Source organism: Muscardinus avellanarius (genome assembly GCF_963383645.1).
Source record: "Muscardinus avellanarius genome assembly, chromosome: 9".
Lineage (NCBI taxonomy): Eukaryota > Metazoa > Chordata > Mammalia > Rodentia > Gliridae > Muscardinus > Muscardinus avellanarius.
In genome coordinates, this window is record NC_137795.1 from 7,450,992 (window position 1) to 7,472,532 (window position 21,541).

General features: G+C 53.3%; 3 protein-coding genes across 3 annotated transcripts; all 3 read right to left on the reverse strand.

Annotated features, from left to right (window-relative positions):
- Window positions 1-980: 980 nt before the first annotated feature.
- HOXA4 (homeobox A4) lies at window positions 981-1,984 on the reverse strand (the record flags this gene model as incomplete). The annotated part of the gene is made up of 2 exons (XM_080701149.1): window positions 981-1,330; window positions 1,720-1,984. The coding sequence occupies 2 exons, from the start codon at window positions 1,982-1,984 to the stop codon at window positions 981-983; spliced, it is 615 nt and encodes a 204-aa protein (XP_080557275.1).
- An 11,054-nt stretch (window positions 1,985-13,038) lies between these two features.
- HOXA5 (homeobox A5) lies at window positions 13,039-14,756 on the reverse strand (the record flags this gene model as incomplete). The annotated part of the gene is made up of 2 exons (XM_080701405.1): window positions 13,039-13,289; window positions 14,195-14,756. 2 exons carry the CDS (start codon window positions 14,754-14,756, stop codon window positions 13,039-13,041), a joined length of 813 nt encoding a protein of 270 aa, XP_080557531.1.
- Window positions 14,757-16,740: 1,984 nt separating this feature from the next.
- Window positions 16,741-18,761, reverse strand: HOXA6 (homeobox A6; the record flags this gene model as incomplete). Its single annotated transcript, XM_080700928.1, has 2 exons — window positions 16,741-17,000; window positions 18,320-18,761. The coding sequence occupies 2 exons, from the start codon at window positions 18,759-18,761 to the stop codon at window positions 16,741-16,743; spliced, it is 702 nt and encodes a 233-aa protein (XP_080557054.1).
- Window positions 18,762-21,541: the final 2,780 nt, after the last annotated feature.

Consider the following 21,541-nt stretch of genomic DNA (forward strand, 5'->3'; position numbering starts at 1 on the left):
TGAAATCCTGGCCAAGTTTGGGAAAATGAGGAGCCCTCTCAGAGCTCAAGAGCCTTCCTGCTTTTTGGAACAGTTCCACAGCAGGGTCAAGCCCTACAAGAGTTCAGCTCAAGTTGAACACACACACACACACACACACACACACACACACGCACACACACACACACACACAAATTATGTGAGCAGTCAAAATCCATGTGAACACAGCTCAAGCCATCTACAAGATTTTCACATGCAGGTCAAGCACTTCAATCCAGAGGATTTGTGTTTTGTAATAAAAAGCTTAGGAAACACACATATCTGTCTCTTTGATTTTTAATGTTTTTGAAACGAAGTTTATTCGTAGCACATGGCTTTCTATACAGCCATATCACAGTTGCACAAGGATCTAAATGCATTCAGCTCTCCCCGGAGATTGGGCCCCAGAAGAAGACAACAGTATCTCTTTAACAATATCTTAAATAAATGTAAGGAAGGGAAGCTACATCACCTACCATCAAGGTCTACATATTTTGAGAATTAAATAATCTTGTGAGGTCCACAAAGTCTACTCCTTTATTCAGTTCAACACAAGCTTGCATGAGCTGCCTTAATGGAGGAGGGAGAGGTAAAGAAGGCGGGAAAGGGTCTGTTTTCTTCTGCTTGCAACAAATATACATGTCCCCAGTCAGCATGCCTCCTCCAGCTGACTTTAGACACCTCAAGTGTATCTGATGCCAAGTGAGTCTTCAAAGGTATTCAAACCCAGCATCCTTTTTTCAGGCCAGCAGATTGTCCCACCAAGCAGCGTCCTCCCTTGGGTGGCAACCAGCACGGCTCTCATTGGGAGCAATGTCTTCAATTTTGGTTATCCTTCTCAGCAAGGTGGGCTCTGTTTTGGTGTCTGTTATGGTCCAGACAGGGAGGAGAGTGGATGTGGAGAAAGGGGGGAAGGGAGGAGGGCAGGTGAGGGGCCGAGGCGGAACTGGGTCTCTGGAAGATTACAAGGAGGAGGGGATGGGTGTGGGGGCACCGGGCAGGGAGTGGGGAAGGGCGTGCGGGCTCTGAGTCTGTGCTTTTGCTGGCGGGCCCCCGGCGGCCGAGGAGGCCGGGTTGGACGAGCGCATCTTGGTGTTGGGCAGTTTGTGATCCTTCTTCCACTTCATCCTGCGGTTCTGGAACCAGATCTTGACCTGGCGCTCGGACAAGCAGAGCGTGTGGGCGATCTCGATGCGGCGGCGCCGGGTCAGGTAGCGGTTAAAGTGGAACTCCTTCTCCAGCTCCAGGACCTGCTGCCGGGTGTAGGCGGTTCGCGAGCGCTTGGGCTCCCCTCCGTTATAACTGGGGTTGACTGACCGCCCAGAACCCCGCCGAGGAGGCCGCGGGGCGCGGGGCAGGGGGAGGAGAGAGAAGCAGGGTGGGGAAGAGCAATCGGACATCATCATTATATAATAACCCGACACCAAGTTCACGCGAGATACATAAAACGGCTACGAAAATGTTGCACAGGCTATTGACGACGGGAAACACCCGGGAGCCATAAAGAGCGGTGCTGGGCACTGGGGCTGAAGAAAAGCTTCAAAGACACGCGGCCCGAAGCCTCTGCCAGGGCAATTAAATTTATGGGGGCCATAATGACTGCCCTAACAGTTTGGCGTCTCGTAAATCTCCCGGTAAGGGGACCCCGGGCACAAAGGTCCCCTCGAGGGCCCGGCCCGCCGCCCGCCCCGCGCCCCGTACCGGCGCTGACGTGGACCTTCCGCATCCAGGGGTACACCACGGGCTCCGGGGGCGCGGGGCTGGCGCCGCGGGGGGCGCGGGGGCCGGCGGCGGCGGGGCCGGCGGCGGCCGGGGGCTCGCGGCGCGGGGGCGGCGGCAGGTGCTGGGGCGCGGGCGGCGGGAAGCCGGGGCCCCCGCCCGGGCCGCCGAGCGGCGCGTACTCCTCGAAGGGAGGGAACTTGGGCTCGATGTAGTTGGAGTTTATCAAAAACGAGCTCATGGTCATTAATTTGTGAAGTGCAAAAATACTAATTTTTCTCGCGGTGTCGTTTTTCTGGGCTCGCCGAGGCCCCTCCCCCCTCGCCCGCTCCCATCCCCCTCGCCGCGGCGCCCGCCCCTCCCCCGCCGGCCCGCCCCGCCCCCGCGCGCCCGCGCCCGGCCCCGCCCCCGCCCCACGTGCCACGGCGCGGCCAATGGGCGCGCGGCGCGCGGACCCGGATCAGGAAGCGCGCGGGTGGGCGCCGGGCGCGCGCGCGGGCGGGCGGCGGGGGGAGCGAGCGGGGCCGCGGCCTCCCGCGCCGACCTGCGTCCCGGCGGGGAGCTCGGGCCCGACCGGCCGCGGCTCCTCTCGGCCCCGCGCGCGCCCTGTGCCGCGCGCAGGCCCCCGGGCAGCTGGGCGGCTGCGTGCCGACCTCCCGCCCGGCCAGCCCCGCTTCCCGGGGTTCGAGGCCCGCCCGGGGAAGGGAAGGCGCGGGCAGCGGGGAGCATCCAGGTTTTCGTCCTGGCCCCGGGATGAAACGATCGAAGCGGATCAGCCACCTCCCTACCGCACGTCCCTTCCCGCGCCCTGGGGCTTCTCCGCCGTCTGCTCCAGGCCCGGGCTCTGGGGCGCTGGGCAACCGCGGAGGGTGGGCGGGCGGGCTCAAGGAATCTACCCCAAACAACCGGACACTTGCTTTTCCCTTCTTTTAGACACAGGGTCTGTTGTTTTTAGCCTAATTGGGAGGGGAAGTGGAACTTTCCTGGTAGCATCTAATTGAAGGGAGGCGTCCACTGGAGAACTAAGTATGCCTGCGTTCACTAGGCGCGACTGGGAAAGAGAAGGGGCCCACGGATGAGAAGGGACAGAGCGATGTCTCCACAAAACCCAGCTTTGAAACCAACAACTTCGTATTTCAGAACAAGCCCCAACCAAAAACAAGCTAAAAAGATCGAATACACCCCTTGCCGGGTCAGATCACCCACGAGTCTTTTCCAGCCAAGAATTTTTTTTCCTTTTGAATGCTGCTCTGAGGCTGTATTAGTTACATTTTACCGGACAGTCTATAATTTCTGAATTGCAGAAAATTAGCATATTAACGATATCAGTTGCTCCGGAAAGGAGGGAGAGGGGACTGTTGCCTGCCATTTGGTAATTGAAATTTGATGGGTAAACTAATTATGCCATTATTAACAAATAAATTACTTATTAATTCCGCCTAATGTTGATCTTCGAAGTAAATACTGGTGCCTTGTTTGTACTGGGCACCTTCCCCCTACCTCTTCTGAGTACCAGACACACCTAGATCCTTTATTTTCTAGCCTAGATTGAAGCAGAATCACCATTCTAAAAATAATTTCCAGAAGCCCGGCGTGGTAGCGCACGCTTATAGTCCTAGCGCTTGGGAGGCTGAGACAGGAGGATTGCGCAGGTTCGAAGCCAGCCTCAGCTCCTTAGTGAGACCCTGTTTCCAAATAAGGTATAAAATAGGTCTGGGAGTGTAGCCCGGAGGTAGAAAGCCCCTGGGTTCCACCTCCAGTACCACAAAAAAGTAAATAAAAATAATTTCCATATTGGCGAGCAAAGCAAAGATATTTCGACTGGTGCACTTCAGTCGATTTTTCAAAGGCAGTACAAACAGCCTTCTCAAAACTGAATCCGCACCGCAGACAAGGAAAACTAGAGCTTCAGCCTGGAAGCTCTTCAAAAAGAAGGTCAATTCTATCTCCATTTATATCGGTTACTCCTACGAGTTGCTAAATGCTGGGATATATCCATTTGATGGATAGTCATTTAATGCTTAGTCACAGAAGGCGTATTACATGGGACTAATCTTTAAACTAATTTAGGAAAAGAGGTTAAAAAAAGGGATCACATTAGCTTTCTAACTGGAACCATCCTGAAGTGGTACAAAGAGGTTTTCCACGTTGGGAGTACGCGTGTGAAGAGTGCCGTCCATTGACATTAAAATTTTTGTTTTTAATGAAATCTGAGCCACAGGCAAAAATCAACACTGATTATAATCTTTAGACATCCTCTCTAGACTTAGGGGGAGAGGTCTAACCTGTGATACAGCTGCCTGCACCAACATCTCTTCCCAGCAAGAAAAAAACAAAACAAAACGCGGATTATATACTATGCAATATAAGTAAATCACATAGACAGTGTATATTACAAATCTGGGCTCTCTCGGCTTCAAGGGAGAAAAAGCACAAGACCAGGAAATCTTGCCCTCCTCCTGTGATCTGCTGTGAGCGCTAGCGTCCTTACTATGTCTGTTTAATATTATTTGTGGACACTAAATCACAAATTTCATGTTGTTTAACCTCAGAACCTTCTACAGAAATTTTAAGTATTAAGGAGACATGGCCACTGCTTTGTATATGGATAAACTAAACGACTTAACCGTTAACTGTGCCTGTGTTTCGGGTGGTTCTATTACTGTAGGAAGATGGGCTTCCACAGATTCCCCCAAGGCCTGTAACTTGTCTCTGCGGTTCCTATCATAAACACAAACGGAGCCGGACCACCAAGTGTTATCTCACACACGGACATTTTGACATTTTACTACAAGATTTATGGCTGCAATAAACAATCCCAGTACCTTTTCTCAACCTTCCACAATCTCTCTTGCAAGCCATAGCATAATTCCATTGAATCAGACAATCTTTTGAAAATTATTCTTTTAAAAAAAAAAACTCTTGCCTTTACATAAGACCCAGGACACCAAAGGCAAGCCAGGAGGAAACTAACTCAATTAAAAAGCAAACTGAACTTTACCAGCCACATCTTGCCCAAGAAAAGATGGGATGCCCTGAAACCAAGCCGAGAGGGAGCATGCTAAATCTCTGCGCACCAACTGGCTCCAGTCCCATGCGGGCGAAAGCGTTATCCTTTCCTTGGGAAACTGTTAAGCACATTTGCTCATTTCCGGAGATAACATATATGCCCAACAAAAGCTTTCTTAAAATCCCATTAAGTAAAATAACTTTTCATCGCGTTCTCGCATCCCAGACGGAGAAGCGGAGCCATGCGAGGGAGAGGGAGGGCGCGAGAGAGGCAGCGTTTGCAGCTTGGTTTGAATCTGATTTGAATCATTTTGAATATATTTGGAACAGCCTTCCCTCTTGAATGCAACCCTGTCCCAAGTTTCAAAGTGACCTAACAGTGACACCGTGTGCATTTTGTTCCTTATTAATCTTACACATTGACAGTCTTTGTTAAATCACAAGGCGCGCCCTTCACCAGCCGACATTTTCATATTTGTTAGACGCGCTGACCTGAAGTTCACCTCGGCCTTGGACTTTGCGCTTCTAAAAGGTCTATACGGTGTCTTTTAGAGAGCAGGGTGCTTTGCCCAGGTCACTCCTTCTCAGGAAAAACCAAGGGGAAAAAGCAAAGGAAGTGTAAACGTTATGGAATGTATTGACTGTATTTATTCTTTGTTCTTTAGAGCCAGAGTCCCCCAGACTGTTCTCCTTCTGAAGCGCATGTCTGGAGCAAACTGGGGAAAGGTAGAATCTCCAAATGCTGGAGGTGGCGTTTGAGGGCTCCCTCCACCTCCCCAAGTCACAGGATTGTAGAGGAACCACGCTCTACCAGATATTTGACCGAGTCCTTGTTTTAGGAGTACTTGCCTTGCGGTAGCTTAAAATAATGAACACAACCCAGGCATAAAGCCTGAACTCCATATTAGGATTATAAATTAGTTTTAACCAGGATTGTGTGAGAGGCCAGAAAGATAGAACTCCTCTGAATGAGGTGGTAAGTCTCCTGCAAGCAGCCACTCCTGCAAGCACCTATCTCTTTCACTTTAAAGACTAGCTGAGCTCGGTCTATGAGCACCGAACCTAAAATGTTTCTAAGGTGTGCCACATGGCTGGAACCCAAAATACAATGGACCGGTTCTCTAGAAGAGACAGCCCGGCTCCCTTGGTAAGAAGGGTTTCGGTTTTCTTCCTTTCAGGAGCCCAGATGTGGTAAAGTGTTCACTGCTGTAACAGCAGTCACCACAGTTGTTTCCTTTCTTCTATTTCATCTGGCAAAACCCCATTTGGCTCCAAGCTCTTGGCCACAGTGAAAACTTTACACATTGCACAGTAGAAGCACCCTGATTACTTCCACGAAGGCCGTGTGCGGAAAATATTTACTTTAGTATTGAAGCTACCTGGCACCGTTATATCCAGCCAAGCCGAATATATTGGAATGATCTTAACCATCCCTGCAAGAGTCTATATTCTGACTACATGACTTATCTCTAAAATTAGGAAGAAAAAAATCTAGGGAAATATTTCATCTTTCTCTTCTCTGTTTTCCTACATTGATCAGTTGAAGGCCAATACATAGAAAAAGGAAAACATATTCCCCAGAAAAATAGATTCTAACAGCACCAACACTTAATCTAGATGCATGAAAAATAAAATATTGTTTAGTTCTTTAGTTGCAACACACACACACAAGTCTTGGTCCCAGTCAGCTTCCTAAATACACTAACCCTTTTTTTCCTCTCTTCTCCCACCCTCCCTCCTTAGTTTCCTCTCCTCTCTTCTTAGCTGTCTCTCTTTTATTTCCATGTGTATTTTTAAAAGGCATTTTCTGAAGAACAGAAGTCTCTCGTGGTGGTCTTAATAGTGGCATTTGTGGATTCTACCTTCTTGTTCTCTAGTTATTTACTTCTTGGTTGTAGAATGCCTTTTACATCCAATGTGGTTTCCTAATGAATGAAACAATAAATTCCAACCACTTAAATGTTTCTTCCCTGCTGCTGCTGGTAGGAATACTGCCCCTTCCAAGAGGTCCTCCCTTCCTTCCCTTCCAGCTCTTGAGAACCCTTTGCATTTAGTGGGTTACACTGTCAGAAATAAAAAAAAAGGTGTTTTCTGTGTTTGAAATGGCAAAGGATGCTTTTGGCAAGAATTGCCTGTGCTTGCCCTTTTCCTCACGCACCTCAGGGGTCATTATATGAACGTTAAAAAAAAACCCAACCAATCAAAATCATCTTTCTTAAATAGAGGAGGTTTTCTGCCCAGTCCTCTTGCCTTTGAGAGTATAATGGGACACTGGGAAGTTGCTCTATGATTTCTTGGAGGTCAACTGATGAATTTTGAGCTTTTTTTCAATTGTGGCAAGCCCACAAACCACTCTTGGTCCTCCAGCATCCGAGGTGTTGGTGCTTCAGTAATCTATGCCTATTTACCTGCTGCTACTCCCTCAGAATGGAAGCGATAATTCAACATGAAATACAGCACGTATTGCTCTTGAAAAGAGGAATTTTCTATCCTTTCCTCCGTAATTGAGGTCATTCAAGCACTAGGGTTCACCTGGAGTCCATACCGTGATACACGCGTCACTCCAGCCATTTTATCTTTTGTGCTGATAGTCAAGACCGCAGCGCTAACATTGACATCAAACTCTGTCTGGGCAGATGACTAAGAGTGCTACACAATGTAAACTTTTGACCCTCAACTTTTTGACCCTTAGTTGTAGTGTACTAACCACAAAGATACACAAAGCTGAGTCTCTTCTTTCGGGGGAGGGGGCCCCAGGATCTCAGGGTGCCCTGCTTCTGCTACTGCATTTTGGAATTAGAGGGTGAACTGGTTGTTTTTGTGCATTTGTGACAGTATTTCCTGTCAAATCGGCCTTCTGTTTCTTTTTGCCAGGATTGAGATAGGAACTAGATGCACTGAGATCACTCAGGCCTCCACTTAACGGGGCAAATTCAAAATACAACAGGAGAATCTTTCAAAAGGCTAAAGAAAAGGGGAGATGAGGGGAATGCCAGCAATGGGAAGTGGAGACATTTTTTCCCTTTATTTAAAAATAAAGACACAGCCCTAATTGTTGGGAGAGCTGGCCCAGGCGGGCGAGTTGACTGTGAACTTGTACTAAAGCGTGCTCTGCTGGCGATTCCTAGGGTGTGCAGATTTATCTTCTCTGCATTTACTTAACCCGGCAGTGAACTGTTCGGGTGTCATTTGTTAGGAGGTGACAGACTTCACCTCCAGCAAGGGCTGCTTCACAAAATCGCAATAATTACCTAATAACCTTCATAACAAATATTATTATTAAAAAGACCCATTTGTGGGGAAAAGATCTGGTGGGAGAAGGACACATTTCTTTGTGGAAAAACCCCAAACAAAACAGACCTGGGCTGATCTTCCAGTCCTGGGGCTAGGAATGGCTAGGACTGTGGCTCCCTCCCCTAGGTGGGTGGGAACCTAGGCTGGGACCCCTCAGCCCTGGCCTGGGAGCCCCGATAATAGTATTGACTAGAAGGAGATGCCCCTTTTAGAATCCTAAGGGATGAAGCCCACAAGGCTCTGCATAGATCCCTGCAAAGGCAGGGGGACACTGAGGACATCTTTCAGGCCAAAAGGAGCACCTTTGCTCTTATGACAGCCAATCTTTTTAGGAGGTGGGTGTTTGGACAATATACTCCCTGCATCTCCCCAAATGAACATGACTGTTTCTGGTAGAAAATTCTGCCTTGTTCTCCCAGAAGTTGCCAACAATGAATTCAGCAGGGGGAATCACAGGAGAAAAGGAATCTTGGAATAATGTTGTGAAATTAGACCATGAAACCCTAACAAACCCCTAAGCAAGTGTGACCAGAAGCTTCCTACTGTATTTATAGTTCAGGAAATATCGTCTCTTAGGCTTGTGGAAACAAAGGAGCTCCTGCACATTTCCGCAGCCTTCTCTTTTTACAAGATGAGGAGAAGCACAAACACACACTTTTGCCACCGGCTGAGGCTGGATGTCTTCATAAAGCCCCTCAGTGACAGAGATGCTTCTCCCTGAGTTCCTTTGCAAAAAAACAACCCAGAAGAATGCACAAGAAGAAATAACTTCTCTACAGAATCAGCAGATAACCAGCCAAGCTCTTCCGTTTACTTCCTATAAAAGTAGGGAGGGAAAAAATCGCTCCAGTGACACCCACAAAGGTCTGGCTGGATGCTGTGTTTTCCAGGAGTCATTTAATGACCTGTGGGTTGACCTGTTCCCTTACATTCTACTTAAGTTTTATGAAGATCAAAATAGACGGAATTAGGCAGGCTGAGGACATGCATAGCCTCTAAGAGTTTACATTTGTGGGAAAGAGTCTCCTGCTGTTTGACACTGGATTCAACTCAGGAGCCTTTCTGTACATTTTCTTACCCCAGGATAGGGTGTGGCCCATGAAGGGGTTGGAACGCATTCTTTACAGGAGGTACTCAGACTAACCTGCCTGCCTCACCCTGGCTCCTTTTTTTTTTTTTTTCTTTTCTGCTTGTAATTTCAATCACCAAGAAGTCAGTCAAGCCAGATCACCAAAATAAGTAACCAAAGTAAAACTGTAACCCAATATCTTCCAATAAAGAACCCCAGACTCAACAGCAGGACAAAGATTCCAGAAATCTCAAAGACACATAAAATAATAAGAGAGAATCCACACCCTTGTTGAATTTTCAACCTGGTTTCCACTAAGATGTGAAGACATTCCCTTGAGTGCTGAAATACCAATATCTCCTTAACAGGCCACGCTAAATGACTTCAGGAATTCTTCCTCTTGCCCCTATTTCTGAAAAGTAGGATTTGTAGGAGGATTAAAAAAAAAAAAACTTCAAGGTTTTGCTTTCTGTATCTCTCATTTTGGGGAAACGTGTTGGACCTATATTGAGTATAGGTGACCTCTGTTCAATAAAGTTATGCAAAATTTCAAACCTACACGTTTACATGTTTCTCTTTAAGCACTTGGTAAATCTACCAATTAGCCCTTGCAGAAAAACTACCCAACTCCTAAGAAAAAAAAAAGTACAGCCAGTCTTTTTTTTTTTTTTTTTTTCATTTGTCAGTATAGTTGGAGAATTTGGATAAACTCCTCAGGCAGGATTGGGGAAAATGTGCTAAGTCCCTTGTGGATAACCACCCCAGAAAAAGACACCAGAAAGGCCACAGAGCCCCTCTGCTTGACCTCCCACTGGAAAATGTGGGGGCTGAGACCAGAAGGGGTGGCTGGGGCCAAGGCAGAAGTGTACCCAGGAAAAACATGTTTTTTCACCTTACTTTACCCATTGGTGTAATCTTGGAGATTGTTTTAGAAATCATAGATTATGTAAATTTCCTGGGATCAAACAGAAGGCGCAACTAAGAAAAGAGGCGGAAATCTCCTACCGACAAACGACCAGTTTCTTCCCCAAACTACCCTTTATGATGTGTCAGGAAAAACAACCCAATGGCTCTAGGGACTTTTAAGTTGGGCACTGAAGACACCTCCATTTCCCCCAAAACTTTAGGGCACAGTTTGGAAGGGAGAATTTGTCTGTATCTTCAGGGGGAGTAAATTTCTCCAATCCGTAGTGTTATCTAGGGGCAACCTAAAGTTGCCTTTTGAGGGTGCTGTGCATAGATGTTTTAATTCTACAAAAAAGAGAGAGGAAAAGGAAAGGAGAGGAGAAAGGCAGGGAGGAAGAAAATAAAACACTAACCCCTTTCAATTAGCCTGGGGATTCAAAGACTAAAGTTAAATCCGGCCATAAAGTTTATTGCTTCAGACTCACAGGCTGGTGAGAACAGTTCCAGCGAAAGAAAAAGGCAAGCAAGGTTCAGGGCCTGGTCCCCGGCGCGGGGGGAGGGGTGCTGAGCCCCCCCAGGTGGGGACCCCGCAGGCCCCAGGACCAGTGGGCGCCGGCGGCCTGGCTCGGCCTCCAGGGCCCTGGGTCCGGCCTGTAGGTGCAACCCGCGCCCCGCGGGCCTCAGCCAGCCTGAAACCCGGCCCGAAGGCGCCCGCCACAATTCAGCCCTGCCAAATGACCCTGGGCCTGAGAAGACATATTGCCACAGCCCATAAGGAATCCCGCCAGAGTCCGCCTCGGCCCTACCCCGGCCTTTCTTTCAAACTCCCGGGCTCAGCGAGGTCCTTGGCGCCCGCGGCCCGGCGCCCCACTGTCTCCCAGCCCCCCACCCCAGGGCTCCACGACCCCCCAAGAGCCGGTACCAGGCCAGGCATCGAAAGGAGGGGGGTTAGGCCTGCCAAGGCTCCACTCACGGGCCTCTCCGCACACAAAAATCATCTTTTTGCAGGCCGGCGGTGGGAGCAGCGGAAGTCATTAACATCCGCGGTTACGAAGCAATTTAAGTTAGGCCTGGGGATGCCCGACCGGCCACCTCGCGTTTGCCCCGCGAAGCTGGCTCCTGGCGCTGCTAGTCTGGACCGAGACAAACTGCTTTCCCTTTCTGAATTCAGAGGCAGCCTCAGAGTTATTGAACCAGAGAGAGAAAGAAGGAGAGAGAGTGAGAGAAAACCAGGGGGGGAAAAAAAAAGTTTTCACAGTACAAATAAACTCAGAAGGGGAGCTTACCTTAACTCGGAGGGAGCCATTTTTCAGAGAGTTTTGAGAACTTGTGGTTTGGACACTTCTGGACTTAAAATTGACAATTTGAATGGCCAGGCAGCACACGTAGCCTGCAAAAGAGTCAAATGGAGTCCAGCGTCAGTGAGATTATATGTTATGTGGTATATAATGTTGGATGTCAACTCCCCAAAACCATAAAACTTACTTTAATGGCCCCACGTGACGTTTTATAGCCAGTGAGCCGATCTGTCTGTGCTATGGATGATTTTACGATCTAATTCATAGACAAAACCCTATTCATTTGGCACCCAAATGTCATATAGCCGGAACTGGGGCTTATAAAGTTTACTGTTTTATAACTTTTAAAAGGAAAGACGGCATGAGTGTAAGCAGTCGGTAAATGTGCAAATCTCTAGTTGCGCTTTAGCCGCTCTGAGGAGTTGCCCAACCCAGCTAAGACGGGGTAAGTACCTTCTGTTTGTAGCAAGTTAATTGTAGCAGAGGGAGCCAGCCGGGTCCAGGATGGGAAGGGGTGCGGGATGGGGTAGGGGCACAGGGTTCGGGGTCCTGGACCTGGCATAGCAGGGTCTTCAGCAAGTAGAGGCCTAGAACAGCCTCAGGAAAGAGACCCAGGTCTGGGTGTGCCTGAGGAACACACAAAGCCCTGGGCCTTTCCTCCTTCCTTTCTCTCTCTGTCTCCTTTTTGTACCCAGCAAATTAAGGTGGTTCCCTCAGAGATGGGCAGGGTGGACTTTGGAACAGCCTATGGCCCTGCCCTGAACTCTGTGATGGGTCGCAGTGAGGGAGGTTGACTGGGCACAGGATGCTGGTCTGAGGCCTCCATGCACAGCCAGGCTGCCCAGGTGGCCTCAGACTCACCCGCTCCCAGGACTGGACAGACAGAAAACCAGAGTGAGCCGCTTGCTATTTCGCACAAACCAGACCAAGAGAACTTACAATAGAAAGTTTATTTTTTTGTTGTTGTTTGTTGTTTCCAGTCAGTATTTTTCCTTAAAAACAAATACCAAAAAAAAAAATCAAAAAAGCTGATCACAGTTTGCTTAAACAGCCAGACTTGGACAATATTTGTAACTTTGTTCACAAAAACATACATCACTTGAAGCTGCGCTTATAAGAGCCACTTCTGGAGTTCGTGCAAAGGGTCCTACAAAGGCACGCAGGGACACACCGCTCGGAGTCACAGTTTCGCCACAGAGTCACTAGTCACTACACGACGGACAGGTTAAGTTGTGTCTCATCAAGTCACCTCTACGACAGCATTAATTACACAGGGAGTATAGGTAGTTTGAATAAAAATATCTTTAACAGCTTGGAGCTATTGAGACAGGTACACCTCCACACACATGCACAGTTACACAACTCGAGTGCAACACACGACATTGGCACTAAACGAGGTCGGAGGGGGGATTTTTTTGTGTTTTTTTTCTCTTTTCTTTTTTGTTATAGTTACTTCAAGTAACACAGCTTGCTTCATATAAATAAGTTAAAACATCTATTTTTTTTCAAGACAAAGCCATTCAGGACAAAGAGATGAACAGGAAGCGGATCTAGTTATTACAGGCGCTATCTGGCAATAAACAGGCTCATGATTAAAAGATGAATCAGGGCAACGGGACGGGGCTTCTTCACAGAAGGAACACAGGGGAGTTTCAGAAAGTCACCTTAGTACTGACACTATGCGGGGATCCGCTATTACTGCTCAGCACTTTAACGCTCACACCCTCAGGGGCGGAAGGCCCCTCCCGCCGCCGCCATGCTCATACTTTTCAGCTTATTATCTTTTTTCCACTTCATTCTCCGGTTTTGGAACCAGATTTTAATTTGTCTCTCGGACAGGCAAAGAGCATGTGCTATTTCAATCCTTCTTCTGCGGGTCAGGTAGCGGTTGAAATGGAACTCCTTCTCCAGCTCCAGGGTCTGGTAGCGGGTGTAGGCCGTCCGGGCCCTCTTGCCTTCCGGGCCGCCTATGTTGTCTGCAACAGAAAAGTCAGCGCGTTAGCCTCCAACTCCTTGGGCTCCCCCTCCCTCGCTTCTAAAGCCCCCCAGCTAGACAAACCCAGGGTCCTGAGCGGGGGGGACCCCGGCCAAAGGCTCAACAAGTCCTCCCTCCCTGCCCGCCCACCCCTCCCGAATTTCCTGTCCTCTTCCTTTCTAGACAGAAAACAATACGATTTGGACTCTGGGCACAATCGGGCCATCAGAGGCTGGGATCGCGTCCGGAGGACCGCCCGGCTTTCCCTCGCCCCTCTCCTGCCCTCCCGCCCCGTCCCGGGCGCCCCGAGCAGGGGCACAGCCCTCCGGGGCTGCCGGCCGCTCGGAACCCCCCCGGAGCAGCACCCCAGGGCCTGCAGCTCCCCGTCCCCAAAGTTCCAGCCCGCGGGCCGCCTCGGCTCCAGGCCGTCCGCTGGAGGCTGCAGCTCCCCTGCTCTCCTCTCTCCTTCCCCCTCTCCCTCTGGCCCCCAAACTTCAGAATCCCGCCGGCCCTCGCCTTGATTGTCCCCCCCACAAGCCCCTTTTGGGGGGCTCTCATTAGTAACGCCGTTTCCCCAGCGTAGCCCTCCTCATAAATTATCTACCCTGACAAGCCCGATTCACGGCCCCTCCCGCCACCCCGGCCACCCCTCCGCGCCCTGCTCGGCCGGCCCGACCCGGGAGCGCGTTCCCAGGCTCCGGGCTTGGAGACGGATTCCTTCCCCCCTCTCTCCCCCTTTCACCGTCTAAACTTGCCTGGCACCAGCCCGTCCCCCCCACTCTTTTCGGGCGCAGGGTGCTGCCGAGGAGGAGGAGGAGGATGGGGAGGAGGATGGGGAGCAGAGGAAGGGCCCGGGCCGGCAGGGACCGCGGCGGGGGCGCGGGGGTCCCGGGAAGGCGGCGTTACCGTGACTTATGTGCAGCTTGCGCATCCACGGGTAGATCTGGGGCTGCGCGGGCGGCGCGGGGCTGGGCTCGCCCTGCGCGCTGGCCGGCTCGCCGCTGGCGGGGGCGTCCTCCTCGGCTCCCGACGCCGCGCCGACCCCCTCTCTGCTGCTGATGTGGGTGCTGCCGGCGGCGGCCGCGGCGCCGCTCGAGGTGCCCAGGGAGTTTTTCCCGCCGTGGTGGCTGTCGCCGCCGGGCGACGGGGCCACGGCGGAGCAGGGCAGCGGGTCGGGCGGAGGCGAGTGCGTGGACGTGGCCGGCTGGCTGTACCTGGGTTCCGAGGGCGCCGCGCCGGCGCCGGCCGCGTAGCTGCGGGCGCGCTCCCCGGAGCTAAAGTGGCCGGAGCCCGAGCGGCCGACGCTGAGATCCATGCCATTGTAGCCGTAGCCGTACCTGCCGGAGTGCATGCTCGCCGAGTCCCTGAATTGCTCGCTCACGGAACTATGATCTCCATAATTATGCAACTGGTAGTCCGGGCCATTTGGATAGCGACCGCAAAATGAGTTTACAAAATAAGAGCTCATTTGTTTTTTGATATGTGTGCTTGATTTGTGGCTCGCGGTCGTTTGTGCGTCTATAGCACCCTTGCACAATTTATGATGAATTATGGAAATGACTGGGACATGTACTTGGTTCCCTCCTACGTAGGCACCCAAATATGGGGTACGACTTCGAATCACGTGCTTTTGTTGTCCAGTCGTAAATCCTGCCTGATGACCTCTAGAGGTAAACTCGTGCACTAATGGGGGAGTTGGGTGGAGGCGCGCGGGGTGGCGCGCGCGCCCTGGGCGCGTGCCCGCCGCCCGCGGCCGCCGTTCAGTCGGACTCGAGCGCCACCCGCTGGAGGCGGGGCGCATTGCTCCGCTTCCGACCCCGGGCAGCCAGGGCCGGGGTCGAATCGAGGTTACAGCCCATTATGGCAAAATTATTGCATTTCCCTCGCAGTTCCATTAGGATGTACCAATTGTGCGGCCGTCAGCTGCCGATCGCGCGCCCGGCGAGGATGCAGAGGATCAGGGGGAGGTGGTGGCTTGGAATTTATTCACAACAACTTTATTTTCCCCCTCCCCGCTCTGCAGCCCCTCTTATTTTTGTTTCGAGGTTGGGGACGGTTCTGCCCGTCCTGCCGGCAGCTCTCAATTTTGAAAATACAGATATCACCTTCGGGGGGAAGGGGAGGAGGCCATTTAGCCAATTGGAGAAATAAATCCTGCCCGCAGCAGCAGCTACAATTACGGCTCTTGTTTTTGCGAGCGCATGAGGGACAGTGTCCCCGCCGCTCCTGAATGACAGGCGTCTATTAAAGATAGCTTTTGTGTAGTGTTTCTGCGAGACGAGGTCAAATTCCATACACTTTTATAAGCGGAGCCGATTATTCTTTCGCATAAATATGGTTTTCGTGTCATTAGTGTGCTGTTTGATTTGCTTACGCATCCAGACTGGAGAATCTTCAGCACCGGGTCGCGTTCCTAGAGCCAGCCAGGCCCCAGGTCTGAGGGTTCTCGGTGAACCCGGGGGGGGGGGGCGGGCCCGGGCCCCCCTCGGCCACAGAGGCTGCTGGCGGGCTGGGGGCCGGGGGCCGAGTTATTGGGGTCTTGCTTAGACCTCCAGGAGCTAAAGAACGCATTTTGTGGCAGTGCCTAGTATCTCCGTAGTTATTTTTCTGGGCTCCGAAAGACGAAAGTAAACCACTCGTGGAGCCGAGAGGCGAGGGGAGTCTCCGCACCGGAGGCTGGGCGTCGCGGGCGCCCCTGCAAGCCAGGACCCTGGCGGCTCCCAGGGCCCAGCGCCCCCTCGTCGTGTCCCGAAAGCGGCTCGGCGGCGGCGCCAGCGCTGTCGGAGGCAGAGAGCTGGATGCGCGGCCCGGAGCCCGCGGGAGCCCCGTCGCTCCCGGGGCTGGGAGGCTCCACCGGCGCCCAGGTTGCCTCGCCCCGGCAGAGGCCGCTTATTTTCCAGGGTTGTGCGCGGCCCGAGAGACTGGGCTCTGCCGGGGCCCCTTTGTTCGTCCAGCTTCCTCCTGCTTGGGGGCGTCCTGACCTGCTGCCACAGGGCCGGGGCCCTCTCTTGATAGTGCCCGAGATGACTTGGCGACGCCCTCGAGGACTTACTGGCGAGGGGCCGAGGCGGAGATGCCCAGACGCCGAACCGACCACGGCCTGGGCCTCCGGCTCCCCCAGCAGCGCGGCCTCCCGAGCTCCGGGGGCGCAGAGGCGGGGATGGATTCGGGGCGCACCCTGGCACCCGGGAGCCGGTCTGGACAGCCTTAGGAAGCGGCCCTTGTGCGTACGGCGCACTCCACTCCCCCGCTGGGGTTGGCTGGGTGTGGTGTGGGGGGGATCTTTTTGTCATAAATAAGTGCCGAGGCGTCTGAAGAGAGCTCCTGGCTCCCCTGAAGTCGCGGAAGCCTCCCGAGGCGGAGCAGGCGGGGAAGAAAGTTGGGGAGCAGGCAAGGACCACCGGGCAGGGCCAAAGGAGGCTGCAGCGCCGGCCTGGTCCCTCTCCGACCGGCTACTCGCCCGCTTTCGCCTCCGAGTCCGCCCCGCTGGGCTGCGTGGAATTGATGAGTTTATGCTCCTTTTTCCACTTCATGCGGCGGTTCTGGAACCAGATCTTGATCTGGCGCTCGGTGAGGCAGAGCGCGTGGGCGATCTCGATGCGGCGGCGCCGCGTCAGGTAGCGGTTGAAGTGGAACTCCTTCTCCAGCTCCAGCGTCTGGTAGCGCGTGTAGGTCTGGCGGCCTCGGCGCCCGTGGCTCCCGTACACAGCACCTGCGGGCAGAAATGGCCGGGTGCGGTAAGCGAGGGTCCTGAGGGTCCCCCGTGCCGCCTGCTAGGGGCCTCTGGGCTGGAAACCCCCGCACCTCTCCCTGCATCTGGGCTGAAAGCTCGCTGGACAGTGGAGATGATTTCACACCGAGGAGATGTTTCCCACCCACAACGACTTGGAGTGGGGAGTTCTTGTTTTTTAAAAACCTGGCTCATAAGAAAACCATTACACTGGTATTATACTGGTTCTGTTACGGAAATAACAGGATGGACATTCTTCACCCGAGACACCAAAGCCCTGTCTTTGTGGGGCGTCAGGGGTGTGTGGTGGGAGTGGAGCCCTGTGAGTGGTGTGAACCCTCTGAGGCCACACACTTGTCTCTGAGGATGCTCCTGGGGCACCCATGTCAGGACTCAGCACGTTTGGGGGGTGGGAGTTCAACATGGGCAGCCCTTTCAACTCTGCAGATCTCCCAAACCATGGACCCATCTGAAAAACAGCTCCACTGTGGCGGTAGTGGTTTTGAAGGCACAATTTTAAGCGTTCAAATCCTCATCAGCTTCTGTCCTGCTCAGAAGGGGAAGGGTGATCCCTGTGTAGACTCTGGCCACCAGGGGCAGGGGAGATGGAGCTGGAGGCAATCTGGGGGTCTCTGGCAATGTGGAGTTGTGTTGGGCTGCCTGCTCTGGTGCCAACCTTGGGAGACCCCCCCCCAGTCAGGTGTGAGGCTCAGACAGGGGCTCAGAAAAAGGCAGGAGCTGGTTAAGAGTGAGCAAGGGGAAGGAAGGAGGGGAGGGAGGGGAGAGAGAGAACCCTGAGCCTGGAGATGTGCCCTCCAAGGCTTTGGGGGGACACTGGCCCAGGCTTGGCCTGGGCCTCCCTCTGCCTGGGTTTCTAAAGGGCAGAAAGGAGAGGGGTTAGAAGGCGAGGGAGGCGTCTGAGGTGGCTGGAAGCCCGCTCTGCGTGGGGACCTGAGTAGGAAGCTCTGAGGGTGCAGCCTGGGCAAGCTGGCCTCTCAGCAGCTCCCCTGCCTCTTCAGGTGGCCCCTGAGCGGTCACAGTTCTCACGTAGCCAGGAGTGATCCCACCCCCAAAGTGTCACCTTACACGGCCCTTACCTACCCCCTGCCTCGCCTCTGCTTCCGCCTGTCTGCCCCTCTGGGAAGTTTTCTTCCTCGGGTTTTTAATGTATATTTTTTTTTAAGCCCAAGGAACTTTCTTCATTCTTTCTTTCCTCCCTACCTCGTTCCCCTCCCTCCCTCTGGCCCCGGTCGCTCCCGCACGTCTGGGGTGGGGTGGGGGCGGGGTGCAGGGCGCCTTACCCGCGCAGGAGTTCATCCGCTGCATCCAGGGGTAAACCGGGCTCGTGTACTTCCGGTCGGCGCCTTCATCCAGGAGGGCTTTGCCCTGCACGCTGCTGCTGTCGGGTTTGTACTGCTGCTCAGGAGAAAAGTGCAGGTAGTCCCCGGGGCCCCTCTGCTTGCCACTGCCCGAGGGCGAGGCGCCACTGAGGTCCTTATCAGAGTAGAAACACGAGGCCCCGTACTCGTAGGACGCCCGGTTGCAGGCCAGGACCGAGTTGGACTGTTGGTAGAAACAGGGTGAGGGGTACGTCTTGTCCGGGAGGCTCGACGCCCCGTACGAGGCCGGGAAGGGCCTCAGCGCGTCATAGCCGGCCGGGTAGAGGGGCAGCTGGCCCAGGAAGGAGTCCTGGCCGCTGGGCAGGCTCCCGGGGAAAGTGGGATTCACAAAATAGGAACTCATTTGCGCGCCCCTCTGCAGGACTGTGATTTGTTGTGTATTAGTACATCTGGCTATAACTATTAGTAGTCATCGAACTGGTTTGTTTCTGGATGGCCGAACGCCAAAAGCGACAGCAGCAAATCGCACCAGCTGACTCGGCGGCGGCCAATGGGGGCGAGCGCCGGAGCCCGCTCCCCCGGGACCGCGGCGACCGAGGCAGCAAAGTTACAAACAGCCCCCGCCCGCCGCCGCCCGGCAGATTGATGGGCGCGCACAGCCCGCGGCCCGCGCTCCGCGAACGCCGGCGGGGCAGGGCGCACGACCAGCCCGCCAGGGGCAGCCGGGCTGCCGGGAAGGCCCGGCCAGGCTCCCCTCCGCGCCGCCCCTTTTTTGCCTAGTTGGATTTTGCTGGGGTTTCCTTCCTAGGGGAAACCCGACAACCCCTCGGCCCGCAGGGGCGGTGGGGAGCGTGGCTGCGCTCCCTGCCCGCCCGCCCGCACTCCAGCCAGGCCCCAGTTACTCCTCCCTTTGCGCTCCCTACTCCCAGAGCTGGTTCCTGCGCTGGAGAAGGGGCTCTGGGGAGCCCTCAGGCCTGCGCTCAGCTCTCCAGCCTGTCCGCAGGGGCCGGCGCCCCCCCCCTTGCCCTCTCCTGCCCACTCCTAACAGAGGTCTGGGCCTGCAGCCCAGAGCTAAAGGGCCACGTCGCTGACCCGCACAAGGCCCAGCATAGCTCCTTCTGCGCCCTCCAATCCTCTGGAGTCGATGCTGAGCTCTCAGGTGCCTGCTGGCCTCAAAGCAAGTGTTCCCGCCAGCTGGCTCCCCACCCCACCAAACCCAGGGGACACAGAGGCCGGAACCCACTGTTTTCGACGTGAAAGGACCACCGAGGCGCGGCTGTGAGACTGGATTGGTGAGCCAGCTCTGGGACCTGCTCCCTCCCTGGCACCCCAGTCGCCTTCTGCTGTGCTAAGGGCCCAGAGCTGAGACAGGGAAATCCATATGCAGCCTCTCCCTCTCCATGGCAGAGGCGCCAGAGGTGCAGGGCCCCTGGCCTAGCAGGGTGTGGGAAGCCACTCAGCCCAACGGCTCCGGGATAATTAATGGGCTGGGTTTCCGGGGCGCCTGGCAGCCCGCACCTTGGTGGGGCACTCTCTTTCCTGCCCTTTCTTAGACTCCTTACAGCAAGGAGTCCTACGTAGCAAGAGAACTGCAAATAGCAGAAATCCTGACTTGCTTTTCCCTGCGCCCCAGGCCTGGCAGTCCCCACACAACACTTGGAAAGCCTGTCTTGGGCTGCTCTCTTGCCCGAGAAGTGCGTTGGAGACAGTTGACTTTTACAGCACCCGGATCAATCTCGTTTTGTAAAATGTAGTATTGGTCCAGTGGCATTTTTACTATTGTGTTTGTTGGGCTTGTAAAATCCCTTGAATTAGCTTTAAAATCCTCAGCCCCGTGGAGGTTGAGGCAAGACCATTGACGCGATTTGGCTGGATTGGAGGAGGCTTGTTTGTAAGGTCTGTGAGGTGGGGCAGTGGGGCTGATAGGGCTGTGGGGTTGGGGGTGGCAACTGCAGTGCTCCCGCAGGAATTTGGTAACGACTTCCTTAATCTCTCCCTTGCTTTTCGATTGTTTTTCCTCCTGACCTCCTTTCTCCCAAAGGAAAAAAAATTGGACAAGGACTGGTGTGAGGTCAGTCCCCGCAGAGCCCAGGAACCCTGCAGCCACCAGGAAGCCTGTGCCAGTGCCTAACCACAGGGTTGGGAAAGTTTTCCCTTTGCGTAGAAAGAAGGGTCAAGCAGGAGAAGATAAAATTCATAATTTCCCACACATTTCTTCGGAGGAATAATTCAAATAGTTGAAAATAAAAACTCAAGAGCCCAATATAAAGAGGGAATTTTCTTCTTAAAAGCCTGTGTTTGAAACAAATCATGTTTGTGTTATTGTTTTTTAAAATCACGAGATGGCCGTGATTTCAAGCAGGTTGTTGTTTAAAATGAAAATAATCGTTTTGCAGACATCAGTAAATGTTTACACTGATAATTCCTCTCTCATTCCTCCATGTTCCACACAGGGTTGGAGCTGGTAGCAGTTTACCACTCGTATTGTTGTGCTTTGACCTGGATTCTGGCACCTAAAGATTGTCCCAGCCAATGAGAGAATATGATTTCTCAGCCAAGAGCCAGAAAACACGATTATTTCTAGCTTCTGTAAGCACTAAGGTGGAAAAACACATGAGATTGAAATCTTTAGTTTAGTCAAAGCTAGTGCATGTCATATTGGCAGCTACACAACACACACACACACACACACACACACACACACACACACACACACACACACACCGGCGCAAGGTAGAACCAGCGGATTGGCCGACCCATTTAGGCAATAATAGGTTCTCCACACTTCCCAAAAGACCCTCTGAGCCCCTCTGGGACGGCACAGCGGTCACAACCTGGGCTCTGTTCTCGGTCAAAACCACACAGAAAGCACTTACCTCCCAGTTCCTCTCCAGGGGGCCCGGTCGGTGGTAGGGTCACACAGTTTACCCTGCCCCTGGGCTGCCCACTCAGGGCCTCCGCTTCCGCCTGCCTGGAGGCCGGCCTGCGGGGCGGGGTGGGCACCGACAGCCCACCTCCGCTGGGTCCAAAGCACACAGGTGCGGCCTCTGCTCCTCGCAGGCCCTCGCCTGGGGCCGAAGCCCTCCTTCCTTGTCATCGCCAGATCCCAGGGCGGGCCAGGCCAGCAGGCCTCAGCCCCACAAGAGAGCTGTCCAGTGTCAGGCTCCCAAACCGGTGCGCGCC